A 14279-nucleotide genomic window follows, 5' to 3' on the forward strand; every position below is an offset into this window, starting at 1 on the left:
GCTGTGAGGAGAATAGGGATATTTTTTGAGCATTAAAACTTGGAAAAGTTATATCAGAATATTAAAGAGAACTGAAATGATTATGTCTTAATTAAAGAAAGCTTAAACTTCAATTATTGAAACAATATCCATGGAGAGAAGCTTTAAAAGCAAAGATTGCAAACAATGTTTATGAACTTCAACACAATACAATTAATACTACTTTCTTCATTCTCATAAAGACCTAAGTGATTGAGAAAGAGTTTTATACTTTAATTTCAACATTGAAAGTTTGTTAGAATTGAAGAAGATCAATCACCAACCATGCTTCAAAAATTAAGAGCTCTTAAGCCTAATCAAGGTATGTTCTTATCACTTCATCTTTTTCATTTGACTATTGTCCAAAAACATTACAAATTTATAGTCCTTACTATGATGGATCTTCAAAACATTCTTTTGCTTAATTATTTAAAAGATGCTTTGCGTGACTTAAACCTTATTTATATATGTCTTTATTCAAGGCAATGAAGAACAATAAGAAAAAAAAATTGTAGAGATAATTGATTAACTCTTTTATCTAGAAAAAAACTTAGATGTTATTGTCCTAATTAGGAAGTTTTCCATGATCAATTAGATTATTTTGTTTTTGAAATCAAGAACTTGAGAAGTTAAGGGAAAAACTTAGCTTTTTTTTTTTTTTCTGGATAAATAAATGTCAAAACTTCTACTCCCCATGTGATATCTTTTAGCTTTCTTGCTTATCTCAAAAACATTAATGAGTTAAAACTTTGTAGAACTTAAATATATGCATAATTTCAAGCAACATCTATAATAAAAATATTTATATTATAATTCAAAATATTTTCTTTAAAAAACTTGATTCCATTAAATATAAAAAAATGATATCATTAATTCTAAAGGAGAAGATTTTTGTGAGCATACGATAAAATTTCCGATTATTCAATTAAATATTCAGTTTATCTAAAAAAAAATCCACATTAGTCATGTTGTTTTATATTTAAATATAACTGATTAATGTTTAAACTTAACTTACTGATTACATACAACACACTTCTTCTTCTTCTTCTTTTTTATCTAATACTTTATAGTTTAACTGAGATATTTAGTTATTAGTATTTTATTGAGAACTTTTTGATTTAAAAGTTAGGATATTTTCATTTATAATATTTAATATATGTAAATTATTAAAATTTAAAATGGTGAAAAAATATAACTATATAAATATATATATATATATATATATATATATATATTGTCCTGTTTTATTTTTCTAATTTTATCTTCTTAATTACTACTTTTTAAATTTAAATATCATTTATAATAAAAAAAAACTATTTTTCAGTTTTATCATTTTAAGAACTACTTTTTTTTTAATTCAGATAATTATATAATAATTTAAAAAAATATATAAAATAATTATTAATTCTTTTATAATTTTAGTAACTATTTTTTAAAATTTAAATAATTATTCATAATATTATTCACACAATATTACTTATAATATTTTTTTATTTTAATAACTAAAATTTATTTATAATTTAAATAAACATAATACTTGTGAACTTCTAATTTTTAACATATTTCTGAATCAATTTTTAAATTTTACATAAACCTATATAGTAGTTATATGCATTTTCATAATAATCACTATAATTATTATAACCCAATAAGAAGAATCAAAGTAGCCTACTTTTAATCAAATTAAATTTATTCGGATAAGCTGAATTATTCTATAATAAACCCAATTAAAAGCATAATGACTTAGAATTATATATTTAACTAAACCTCTTTTAACAACACATCTTATTCTAAAACCCGAGGCAACATATATATCATTTTATTATATTATATGATCTCGTGACATAATTTCCTTGTTTTCTATCATAACAAAATTACATTTCTAGTTTCAGATGTATCAAAAAGTGTAAACTTCCATGAGGAATACCTAAGGGCTTTAAGGTCAAAATCCTATATTGATTTCTTTGACAAAGCTCAATTTTGCATTCATTCCAACCAGAATAAATATTCAGAAACCCTCCTTCAACCAGACCAAGAAACTGTACACACCATCATTGATGCAACGATCCTTTCACACAAACCAGAACTCAAGAATCTCATGCTCGATTACTTTCACATCAGTGCTGAGGCTTCACTCCTTTGTGGCCATCTTCTCAAAAACATCAATCAAATTCAGTGTAATTACCAATTCATTCAAAGAGCTTTAGAAATCATGGACAATGATGATGATGACTCACAAGAAAAGTTGAAGCTCATCATTGCTGAGCTCAACTCGTTCATCTTGACTAACCCTTTTTCAAATCTCGAGCATCATCACTTCAAGCTCGTTAGCGATGAAAACTCATCAGTGTTGAATCGTTTGAACTCAATGAGAAAAAAGCTGGAAAGGAACTTCAAGATGAAGAGATATTTGAAGACACTAGAATTTTGTGTTACTGTGGTGTGTGACATGGTTGCTGTAACAACACATACTTTAAGTTCAGTAGTCACTCAGAGTCTTGAGAGGGAGCTTCTACACTTGAGGTTTTCAAGAAGGTTTCTTGGTAAAGTTTGTGAGCAGCTTGATATGGCAACCAAGGGATCTTATATATTAAAGAAAGACTTTGATACAATGAGTAGGCTTGTGGATCGGCTTTACGATGACATTGAACATGTAAGGGCAATGGTGCAGCTATGTTTGGACAAGAAGATTGATAAATTCTGTGTGCAAATAGTGAAGGAGCTTACGAAAAGTGATGCTGGATTTGGGAAAAAAGTGGAAGAACTCAAAGAGCATGCGTGCTTGTGCCTTGTGACGATTAACCGATCAAGGGATTTGGTCACTAAGGAAATGGCAAAAATGTGTGCGTAAGGCATTGGAATCTAGACATGTATATGTGATAAACCTATGAATATTGTACGATGTGGTTAAGATTAGTTTATTTTTCTATAAATTGTTGTAGGAATTTGTTTTTTATAGATTTTTTTTTTTTTTTATTTGAGGATCTCTTTGACCAAAATATTGTAAGATGGGGTTCGTTGAATTTTTTTTTTAAATGGGTCATGTCGTTAGCTGGGAGGACGACTTCCAAAGTGAAGTCGTCATTCCCAAGACCGGTTTTGTTTTTTTTAAATGAATGTCGTTATTTCACGTAACGGTTTTTTTTTAATTGACGACTTCACTTTTATTTTTTTTTAACTTTTTAGTTTTTTAGTTTTAATTATTTCTTTTTCTTTTTCTTTATTTTATTTTATTTTATTTTTTAAATATTTTAGATTTCTTTTTTTTTTAACAGTTTTGTTTTTTTTTTCAGTTTTGATTACTTTTTTATAATTTTTCAGTTTTCGTTATTTGTTTTTTTTTTAAACTGATTAATTATCAATATTTTTTAATTTTTTTTAAATTTTATTAGATATAAAAATTATATTGATTGTATCTGTAATTATTTTTAGTTTATTTTTATTATATAATTTTATATTATCTAATCTATTTTATTAAGTTTATTTTATTACAAATACAATCAAACATAATTTCTATATCTAACAAAATTTGAAAAAAAATTAAAAATTCAAAAATATTAATAACTAATCAATTTAAAAAAAAACAAATAACGAAAACTGAAAAATTATAAAAAAATTAATCAAAACTGAAAAATAAAAAAAATAAGCAAAACCATTAAATTTATAAAAAAAAAATCTGAAATATTTAAAAAATAAAATAAAGAAAAAGAAATAATTAAAACTGAAAAACTAAAAAGTTTAAAAAAAAATGAAAAGAGAAGTCGTCATGCTACAGGACAACTTCATTTTTCTATTAAACAAAAACCGTTATGTGAAGTAATGACATTTATTTTAAAAAAAAAAAAAAAAGCGAAACCGGTCTTGGGAATGACGAGAAGTCGTCCTCCCAGCTAACGACATGACCTATTTTTTTTTTAAAAAAAATCAACCCCTATTTTACAATATTCTGGTCAAAGGGACCCTGAAATACAAAAAAACCGTTTTTTATACTTTGCATAAATTATTGGAAGTCTCATATCGACTAGAGATAAGACTAATTTACGGTATATAAGTGGGTCCAAATCTCACCTTACACGCTGATTTTGTAAGGTTGAGTAAGACTTAGAGTCTACTTAAAATGGTATCAAAGAGTCATGGGTAGAACATATCGTAACAAAGTTTGTTCTTTGTTAGTTTATTATTTCACCCACTATAGAATTGTTATCGTGGATCATCATTAATATATAGTCTCACATTCAAGATGTATATGATTCAATGTGAGAGGTTTGAAATTCTCATATCGACTAAAAAGAGAGCCTTTATTAGTTTGTTGACACGTGGGCTAAAGTCAATCATGACATCTTTGATTTTTTTAGTATTAAGGAATGTAACATCGTAGATTTTATATACCTATTGAAAGTGATTCTTTAAATTGTTTTTAGATAAGAAAATCCTTTAATCCCTTGTTGTTTTGCATTATCTAATGTGCTCCAACAAGACAAAGGAACCCAGTTTTGGTTATTTAATCCAATGATAGTGGATCTTGTGACCAATGCAGACTTGGATCATTGAATGAAATCATATGAAAATGAAAAATTGAAATGTTAACCTCATGTTTAACGCTAAGGAAGTATTCTTTATTTTTGAGGTTTCAAAGAATGAATTTGAATTATGATTGAATAAAAAACATAAAGAAAATTAGTTTACAGTTGATGACTATTTTTCAACAACCATTTCTCAACAAGTGTAATGGTACATAGTAGTATCAACAAGTGTCATATCCGCAAGGATTTAGCAAGTATATTGGTAGTTTGATTTTTTTTTTTTTTGTGTTTGGCTTGTGATAAGAAGTGCAAGTAAAATTAGATGGTAGTTATTATATAGATTGAGTGGAGTAGGAGGTATGAATTGATTTCATCTCATCTTCTACTACACCACTATATTCTTGTTTACTTTGCAAATCATTCAATGTTCTGGGAGTATTCTTTCTATGTAGATCTAGGTTTATCTTTGATACACTAGGACCTAAAGACTCCAAACCCCAGTGTGATCTCTCAACTCCTAGTAGAATGAGTCCTTACTTTAATGTGCAAGACTCTTTTCTCTAGCATCCATTCTAGTATGCCATGAATCATCTAGTACATGTATGATGATTTGATTGGACCACAGTTTGAGACCGACTTCTCAACTCAAAATCCAAGCCAGTTAAATAGATGAGTGATCAAGTCATCATTAAGCATAAATCAAACCACAAACAATTGAATGAAAGCAAAGATAAATACCCAAAAAGTAGAAGTGAATAGAACCAGAATTGATTACATCAAACTTGGACACGAGGGAGTTCAACTACTCATAGAATATTACAATGCAATTCCAGCAACATCTATACATAAGATCTACACTAAAAGCGTCTCCCTCATGCTTCATAGACCCTATTTTGTCCTACTATACATTGTGGAGCCTCCACTCAATGCCTAGAATGAAGACCCAAGGTCTTTATTTATTGGAATTTTTGGACGGTGCTCAACCCAACTTTTGGTGCTCAGCTACAAGGGTTACTTTACAAGTGAGTTTCCTTCTCAGCTTAGCCCCTTATTCTGGTGCTTAGCATGTGACCTTTCCTTCTTGGAAGGGTTTTCCTGGTTTCTCAACCTCATAGATTTGCGCTCTACGTTACCTTGCAAAGAGGGTTTCCTAATGAGGCCCAGGTCCATTTTTGTGCTAAGCCAGAAAGTCCAAATATGTTGTCATGTATTTTCTACTTCCATGGCTCAGCTCCAGTATTATGGCTCGGCTGCATACTTGATATTTTCTTTTATTTTTACTGCAAAATAGCAAAATATCATTATAATTCATAAAATTCTATTTCTCAATATCTCATTCTATATCTTAAGCTAATGAGGTTTGTTTTGTACACAAATAACACTATTTGATACATGATAAGTGTCAATTTCAAATGAAAAATTTACTTATTCTTGACACTTATCAACAATGTAGAAGAAACCTTAGCATGGTCAACTCCTAAGTACTAATTAATCACCCTTATCTTCTTTATTTTTGAAGCCTTCTCTATTGCCCAATTATTTTCTGAAATGTTCATTTTGTAATCATTTTGTTTACATGCTCACATACTATATTAGGTAGATAGTCATATTTAAAGTGATTGCATTGTGGTATATACTATTTTTAAACTTCACATATTTATATATATTAAATTTTTATTTTACAAGTCTTCACTTAGTTATGATTAATTACACCTCGACTTCTCATTCTATGTGACTTTGACTTTCGACTCAAGTTGGATGTATTATTTAGAACTTTTCTCATTCTATGTGACTTTGACTTTCGACTCAAGTTGGATGTATTATTTAGAACTTTTGAACTTCAGTAATAGTATGATAGTGAACATTATAATAAACTTATTGACTAATGTAATCACAACCACTTTCTGAACAAATATTTGCTTCCTTTATTACTATATTTTCAACTACAATGTAATTATAATTTGATGTTCAATTCTCACTTTTGATGTTGAGAGTGATTCTAATTGAAGTTGGGAAGAATTATGATTGAATGTATATATGCCTATTTATCAAGTATAATGCTAAATGGAGCGTGCAAATTCATCAAATTGGTTTGCTATAAATTGTATGGGTTGTATCGGCTAGGCCCACTCTATCGTACAAGATTGGATCACACTATAACGTCACATGTAGAGACAAATAGACCTACGCTATAACGTCTACGTATGGTTGACTCTATATCATCTACTTATGAGAGACTATATAGCGTCTACTCATGGCCGACTCTATAGCATTTACGAAAGGTTGACTCTATAGTATCTACTTATAATCAACTCTATAATGTCCCTAGATTTTGCGTTGCAGCCTATTGGGATGCTTAGGTAACACTATAGAGTCCATTTTTCATTTTTAGAGTCTATGGCCGACTCTAATATATTATTTTCTTGTAAAGAGTTAACCTACATTTTAAACTATATACAAGATTGTGAATCATATTATTACAAGTAGGATGGTGGTTATTGTGTTTTAAAGATGGAACTAAAAGGTATTAACATTATTATCATAGAAAAGGTTCACAATAACTAGGTTTAAAACATAGGTTGAATAGAAAAATTGGTCTTTAAAAGAAAAATTGGTGAGTTCACCTACTAGTTCTCCATTTCTTTTTGTTATCATAGTTGAGTAGACAACTAAAAAATTTTAGACTTAATTACTTATTTTATTTCCATTTTAATTGAAAAGTTTTAAATAGGTTTTTTGTTTTATATTTATTTTAATCAATTCCAAATTTTGAAAAATTAGCTCAATAAAATCTTTTTCATTAGTATCTTGCAAGTTAAAGACATGTTACGCGGTGTTAGTTGTAATGTTTTTATTTTATAATTCTTTCTTTTAATAAATAAGAAGAAAATAATTTATTTTATGTGAAATTAAATTCTCAAATAAGAAAATCTCAGCATTAAAAAAACATATATATATATATATATATTATTAAAGTTAAAAAATCAGGATGACGAAGGTGCTGGAATATTTGTACAAGTAAACGTGTAACCAATCTAGTACTTTGAAGTTTATTGGATAGGAGCAACATGGTAAGGGTCTTATCTCTGTTTTTGGAGACATCCATAATTCCACTCTTTCCTCTTTCCTTTTTACATATATTTCAAACAACATTCTTGGTCAAAACTATCATTTAACATCTCAATGATAAATTAATATTATATGATTTTACTATCTTCTTCATAGCCCATCATATATTTTTTTTTTTTTTCATTCTAATCTCCTATTTATAGTAGCTTAACAGTTAAGGATTCCACGTAAACCCAATTCAACTATAACGTAATTCTATAATTTGGTGCATGGTGATATATAATATAATCTTATAATATTGTTAGTCTAAGAGATAAAGTATGTACACGAAAACTAAGAATGAGTTGACGAAGATAAATTTTAATTTAAATTCTGGGATACAGTATAATAAACAATGTTATTATTTTTGTATGATAAGTGCTGATGTGGGGTGGGTTCATGTTTATTTAACGCCAACTTTAACGTTAACTATGAATTAGTATAAGATTTTATCAATGATTTTTTGTTTCCTCTTAATATTTTTGTAACTCATTCATATATTCTTTTCGTTATTTAAAATATTACATAATCTATTATTATAATATTATATATACTTCTTTTTTGTAAAGAACAATGGAGTTTCTTTCGCAAACCCAAGTCTTCAATTATTATGATGCACGCCAAACCATAAAGATGACACATTTTTTGCTAATAAAATGTGTCAAAATATATTACACTTGGTAAGTATTCGACAAGTTGGTTGACCATTATTCTTACACCTTCAAATATTCCTCTTTCAATTTTTTTAATCTTTTGAGTTATTCAAATAGTGTCTAAGAATTACTTTTCAAATAGTGTTTATACAACTATTTTTCAAGTAAATATCACCTTCAACACTGAACTTTTCGAAACAATGATGTTAAAGATATTCCCTTTTTGTCTATTCTTTTACTTATGACAAATGGGAAGAAAATGAGCAATTTTGTTAAAAAAAAACATAATTTGTTCAAGGAGAAGAAATATAATTTTCTTGTATAGATAGCCATAGCTCATGTAGATTAGACACGTTCATTTAGCTTATTAAACTCCCGATGATTCTTATTCTTTTAACTTTGATTCTTTTCTTATAAAAGTGTCTAACAAGTTGTCTATATACTTTTATATATATATATATATATATATATATATATATATATATATATATATATATATATATATATATATATTTCTCTTGATCTCCTTGTTAAGATCTTACCTATGCTTTGATCTACCATATGCATGTTATTTTTTTGTTCTTATGATTTATTAAATCTATGAAATCTTTAGCTCGTATCTATATTTATCATAGTAATATATATGCGCACTTTCTAACTAATGTAACATGTTTTCATATATATTTTTAATAAAAGAAATCAATGACAAACGTATCATCCATAATTCTTAAAACTTTAAGCTTCTTTCAAAGTTCAAAATTAATTGAAACGATTAGTAGATGCTTTTTCAACTAAACTAATATTATTTATCAAAATAAAAAGAGAAAGCTTGTTAATATACAATTTATTTAAAATTAGACACTAGTTTATGTATGAATAATCTATCTAAAGTTACTTGTGATTTTGATAAAAACAAATAATTCTCTTCAAGCACCACAATGAAACCATCATCCTTGAGTTTCAAAACACATTTGTATACCATTTCGTAAAATTATTCCTTTAAAAAACTAGAATAAATTTACTTTCCCTGTAAGACTAAAGAAAATGAAAAAGAAAACCTAATTCAACAATGCCAAACAATAAATTCAAACTTAACACACAACTAAGGAACGTTACATTTAACATGCATCTAAAAATGCTAGACTTACATATAGTAGATAAACCTCAAATTATACATACATTTTAAAAACATTAGACTCATGCAACAAATGAAACTGTAAACTCACATGCAACCAAAGAGCTTCAGAGTTGACGAACAACCAAAAGACTTTAAACTCTTATACAACTAAAAAACTTTATACTCAATATGCAATATACATTATTCTACTAAAACATTCACCAATAAAATGGATCCTATTTCATACTTATAAACTAAGATCATCCAAACTATATTTCCTTATCTATAAAATCTTGTAAACAAATAGTGGTTTCATTGTAACACTACTCTCAAGGTGCTACATAGCTACACTACTTGTTTAGCTTAACATTTAATAACATAACATGTGCTTATCGTCTAACAAACATAAGTTAGACTAATCATTTGGTGCATATGCAAATCACCTAACAATATAGTTTGACAAGTTGTCTATCCATTGCCCTCATAGATAAAGAACCTCTATACATGTCATTAGATTTACATTCTTCATATATTAAATTTTTTGAAATACATTTACGTGGATAATATCTTTTTAAGAGGAACATAAAAAAATACACATATAATTATCCTCTATAAAATATTGGCAACACTCAACCCTTTCACATGTGTAACACACATTCATAGCATAAACAAACAAACAAAACACAAGACTCATGGTAAGCTAACATGATAAAACATAGGTACAAATTTAGAAGCAACATATACCTTTCACCCATCATACATTCCATATTACACATATTACCCAACGTTATACATTATTCATAATGATATGAATCTACTTCTAGGAGATGGGTGTGTATTGAATTAGAACTCTAATTTTGCAATTGTCACATGTCTTCCCGCTCAAATCGAGCCACATGTTATATTACTGCCACAGAGCCACAATAATGAAGACCCCCATATGATAGGTGAATTATTTTTGGTCTAGCCACACACAATGCCTTTTCTTACCACCAACCATGACCATAGGAACCTCATTTGACTCTCACTGCCTAACTATTTTCCTCCACACGAGTCCAACAACTAATAGAGTTAGATTAATCTCTTATAGTCGCGTTCCCGATTCAATACACCTAAAATGCACAAACATAGTTATTTTCCCTTGGAATCAATCTATGCAAATATTTGTTGTCCTAAGTCTACTCAACCCCTCAAATCACACATATACCAACATCTAGGTTTCAATATCACACTTGAAAAGGACTTGTTTTCTTTATTCTTCACCTAGGGATATCATACACTCATTTAATGAATGCATTATCTTACGAGCGTAAAATCCACCTATTTCAGTCTTCACTAAACAACCCAACCATCCTTAAGTTCGTTGAATAATTAGAAAATATTTCTTCTTTAGTAGGATACTACTCAATAGATGACTCAAATCCTTGGCAATTTCTTCCACTAGGATCATCGAGTGAGTTATATTCAAGTAATGAAGGTATTTTATGATGCTCTCTATGGAGACTTAAAATATAATTTTCAATAAGTGGGTGGATGACTTGTTTAATCAGTGTATTATTTAACAAGTACTAATAAATGGATCATATGATGAGTATTGTGTCTACTAAGTACATCATTTGACGAGTACTTCATCTACTAAGTACATCGTTTGGTGAGTACTTTGTCTAATGAATGCTTGCATATATGACATTTCATTTGCTTAATTCATATGATTGATAGGTATACCAGTTTCGTATTATGACATTTCATTTGCTTAGATTATTTCTTAAGCCAAATAATTTCCAAATTCATATACTCATCCCATCATTTAGGACTTTCTTTGCACCATATCAATACAACTCTTAACTACTTCAACTGACCCCTTTGATCTATTTGGGGTGTACTTATTCATTTTCTAGGTTTTAAAGTCTTAATTACAATATTTAAAGAAATTCACCCACAATATAACTTTTGGACTCAGTTGACCAAGTTAAAAACTTAACTTTCTCGATTCTTCCTAAAATCTTAGAAAATCAATTGATTTTAATAGAACCCACAAAACCACGCAATACTCATTCATTCCTTTAACGACAAGCAATGACAATTTAACAAGTCATCCACATACAATAGCATACAACATCATAAGAAGTCTCAAACATTTATGACATCAATCAGACAACATCATCACATCTTCATCATTCAACACAGAACCACGAAATCAACAATCTAGCATTGATAGTAACAATTAACTCCCATTTCTATCTTAAAGCTTTCACCTTCCTCGAGATTTACCCATTGGCGCAATCTCTAGGGTTTTCTACTCTACACAAGAAAAAACTACGAATCTACAATTTGAACATACTTTAGAGATATTTGATATATAAAGACCCCTCTTGAACAAAAAAAGTTATAAATAAGAAAGAACCACCAACCTGACAATACATCACTACATTGACTTAAACAAAGGATTAAAGATGAACTTACCCTGATTTAAATTTTGATTGATTTAAAAGTTAGCCCTTGACACTATAAGTCTTATGATGCTCTCAGATTTTTAAAAGAATGGGTAAGTTAGATTGGTGCTTTAGCCCCATAACATGCTTAAAATCTTTGATATAGTCTACAAAAGGTGGGGTCAGGTGGTAATACTAGATTGCATAAGTGTGTGTTTATCCTCGGGTGTGGGAGTAAAGGTGGGGTTATATTTTTAGGACATACTAACTATCTATGTTGTTATGATGTTTTGCAAGGAAAACATGAGTGCTTTTTGAAGCTGCCAATACAAATGGGGCTAAATCAGTCCAAAAAGCAACCCATGGCCTATGCAAGGTTGTTGTTGTCAATGTGGGAAATACCTCTATCTATGTGTCCAATGTAGGGAGTAGAGTTACTTCGGAGGTGTAGAATTGGCATAAATCAAGGAGAATGTTTGCTTCATGCATTTTGTTGTATTTAGAAGGGGAATGGTAGTTTTTTTGTGGGGTTTTTTCATGTTTGTTCAAGCTACAAGATGGTTCTCGAGAGTGCTTTTTACTCATGTGTGTTTAGGCAACATCTTTCTAGTTATAGCATACCTCTTAACTTTGTCTTTCTCTACTTTAAGTTTGAAAAGATATATTTTTTTCTTTGTAGTCGTGTATCTTGTTGTGTTTTTTAGTGTTTTAGCTTTTGTGTAGGTGTGTTTTAAAGAGACCATATCTTATGCAAATAGTGTAGGTTATCTCTTTGTAAAAGGGTTAAAGTATCCCAAGTGCTCTTATTTTATTTATTTATCTTTTGCCGATAAAAAAAAAGTTAGCAAAAATCTAGAGAGATTTATAGAGGAAGAGGAGACAAAAGTTTCTTAAAGAGATAATAGCTCGTATAAAAGTGAAATTCAACTTAGTTATGACACCTTTTATAGCTTGAGCTTTTAAATAATTATTTAATCAAGTAATCAAATCATTAATTAATTAGATAATCAAGTTTTTTCACTTGTATTGTCTACTCCCCTTTAGTTACATGTATCAATCTATTCTTTCTTGTTTACTTATATTGTCAACTACATAATTTTTGCCATATGTAACTCATAGAATTTATTATGTTTAGTGTAACTAATATCTACTCCAATTGTGTATGCGAGACTCATCTAATGCTCTTTTCTATTCCTCATCGTTTGATACACTTATTTGCACGTTTTGTATACTTAACACTTAGCACATAAACCTAGGTCCTTACATCAATCACAACCCAAAGGTGCAAAGAGTGGGAGGGGTTGAATGGATCAAGAAAATAAATCTTCAAAATTTTTCCTAAAAAGCTTTTTTATCTTGAAAGTTGTTAATAAGTAAAGATTATTATGTAGTGATAAAAAATCTTAATAATACAAAAGTACAAGAAATTATCAAAGAAACACACGAAGAAATTTTACACTCAATTTTTCCCAAATCTACAACTAGAAAATCTAAGCAACCTAAATTTTTACTAATTATTGAAATTATTTAATTACAAGAAATGCAATCATACCAAGATAGAAACAACTAGAAAACACATTTCAATTTTTTTTTAAAGTAATAACGAACCCTTAATTACCTATACTAGCACTCTCTAGTATACACAGTTTGAATTCAGATAGAGGAAAAATAAAAGAAGGATATCATTAATGATTTAGAATGAGAAGTCACTTATTACTTGAATATTTTCCACAGATGAATTTTGGTATATACTCAAATGGAATTTTATTTTATTTTAATAACGATTCATTTTTCTACTTTTAATGTAAGTAAATTAAGATATTAAAATATTATAAGAAAAAAATATTAAATTTATATCTTAGTTTATGTGCAAAATTACATTGAAAGTGAAATTTGTTGCTGACATTTTCCTTTGTGAAATTGACTAGAAAATTGAGATTTAGATATTTGTGTCTGTGGAAAGCTCCTAATTTCAAAGATAAATTGTAAATGAACATTACTAAGATATTTTTCTTCTAAGGGATGAGTTTATAATGTCGGCACGTTCTCCTTCTCAACTGCTAAATATATTTCCATGTTCTTTTCTTGCGTCTTGATGTGTCTTCTTCTTAGGTGTCCACGTGTTTACTTCTTCATCTGCAAGTGAAGATTTTTGTGAAGAAGACATTTTTAATAGAGTGAATTAATGTTTAAGTGAGATAATGCATAATATATTTTAATGAATTTTTATTTATAAATATTGCTTAATAGGTTATGGAAAAAGATTGTGTTTCATTGATTTGACCACTTTTTAAATAGTTTATATATATATATATATATATATATATATATATATATATATATATATATATATATATATATATTACACTAAGTGATTTTTGGTATGACTTTTATATATTATTTTAATTATATTTTTTAAACTAAATAA

General features: G+C 28.2%; 1 protein-coding gene across 1 annotated transcript; it reads left to right on the forward strand.

The window, feature by feature from the left end:
• Positions 1-303: 303 nt before the first annotated feature.
• On the forward strand, positions 304-2869 carry LOC114180762 (UPF0496 protein 3-like). The gene is made up of 2 exons (XM_028067055.2): positions 304-340; positions 1905-2869. The coding sequence occupies exons 1-2, from the start codon at positions 304-306 to the stop codon at positions 2867-2869; spliced, it is 1002 nt and encodes a 333-aa protein (XP_027922856.2).
• Positions 2870-14279: the final 11410 nt, after the last annotated feature.

This window comes from Vigna unguiculata, chromosome 4, assembly GCF_037176805.1.
Source record: "Vigna unguiculata cultivar grain cowpea cultivar isolate G323 ecotype 2 chromosome 4, ASM3717680v1, whole genome shotgun sequence".
NCBI lineage: Eukaryota > Viridiplantae > Streptophyta > Magnoliopsida > Fabales > Fabaceae > Vigna > Vigna unguiculata.

Excerpts from the sequence above, each read along its gene's own strand:
- LOC114180762 (XM_028067055.2), top strand. The coding sequence starts at position 304 with ATGCTTCAAAAATTAAGAGCTCTTAAGCCTAATCAAG. Across the intron at positions 341-1,904 it reads AGCTCTTAAGCCTAATCAAG|TTTCAGATGTATCAAAAAGT; the intron begins GTATGTTCTTAT and ends TTACATTTCTAG.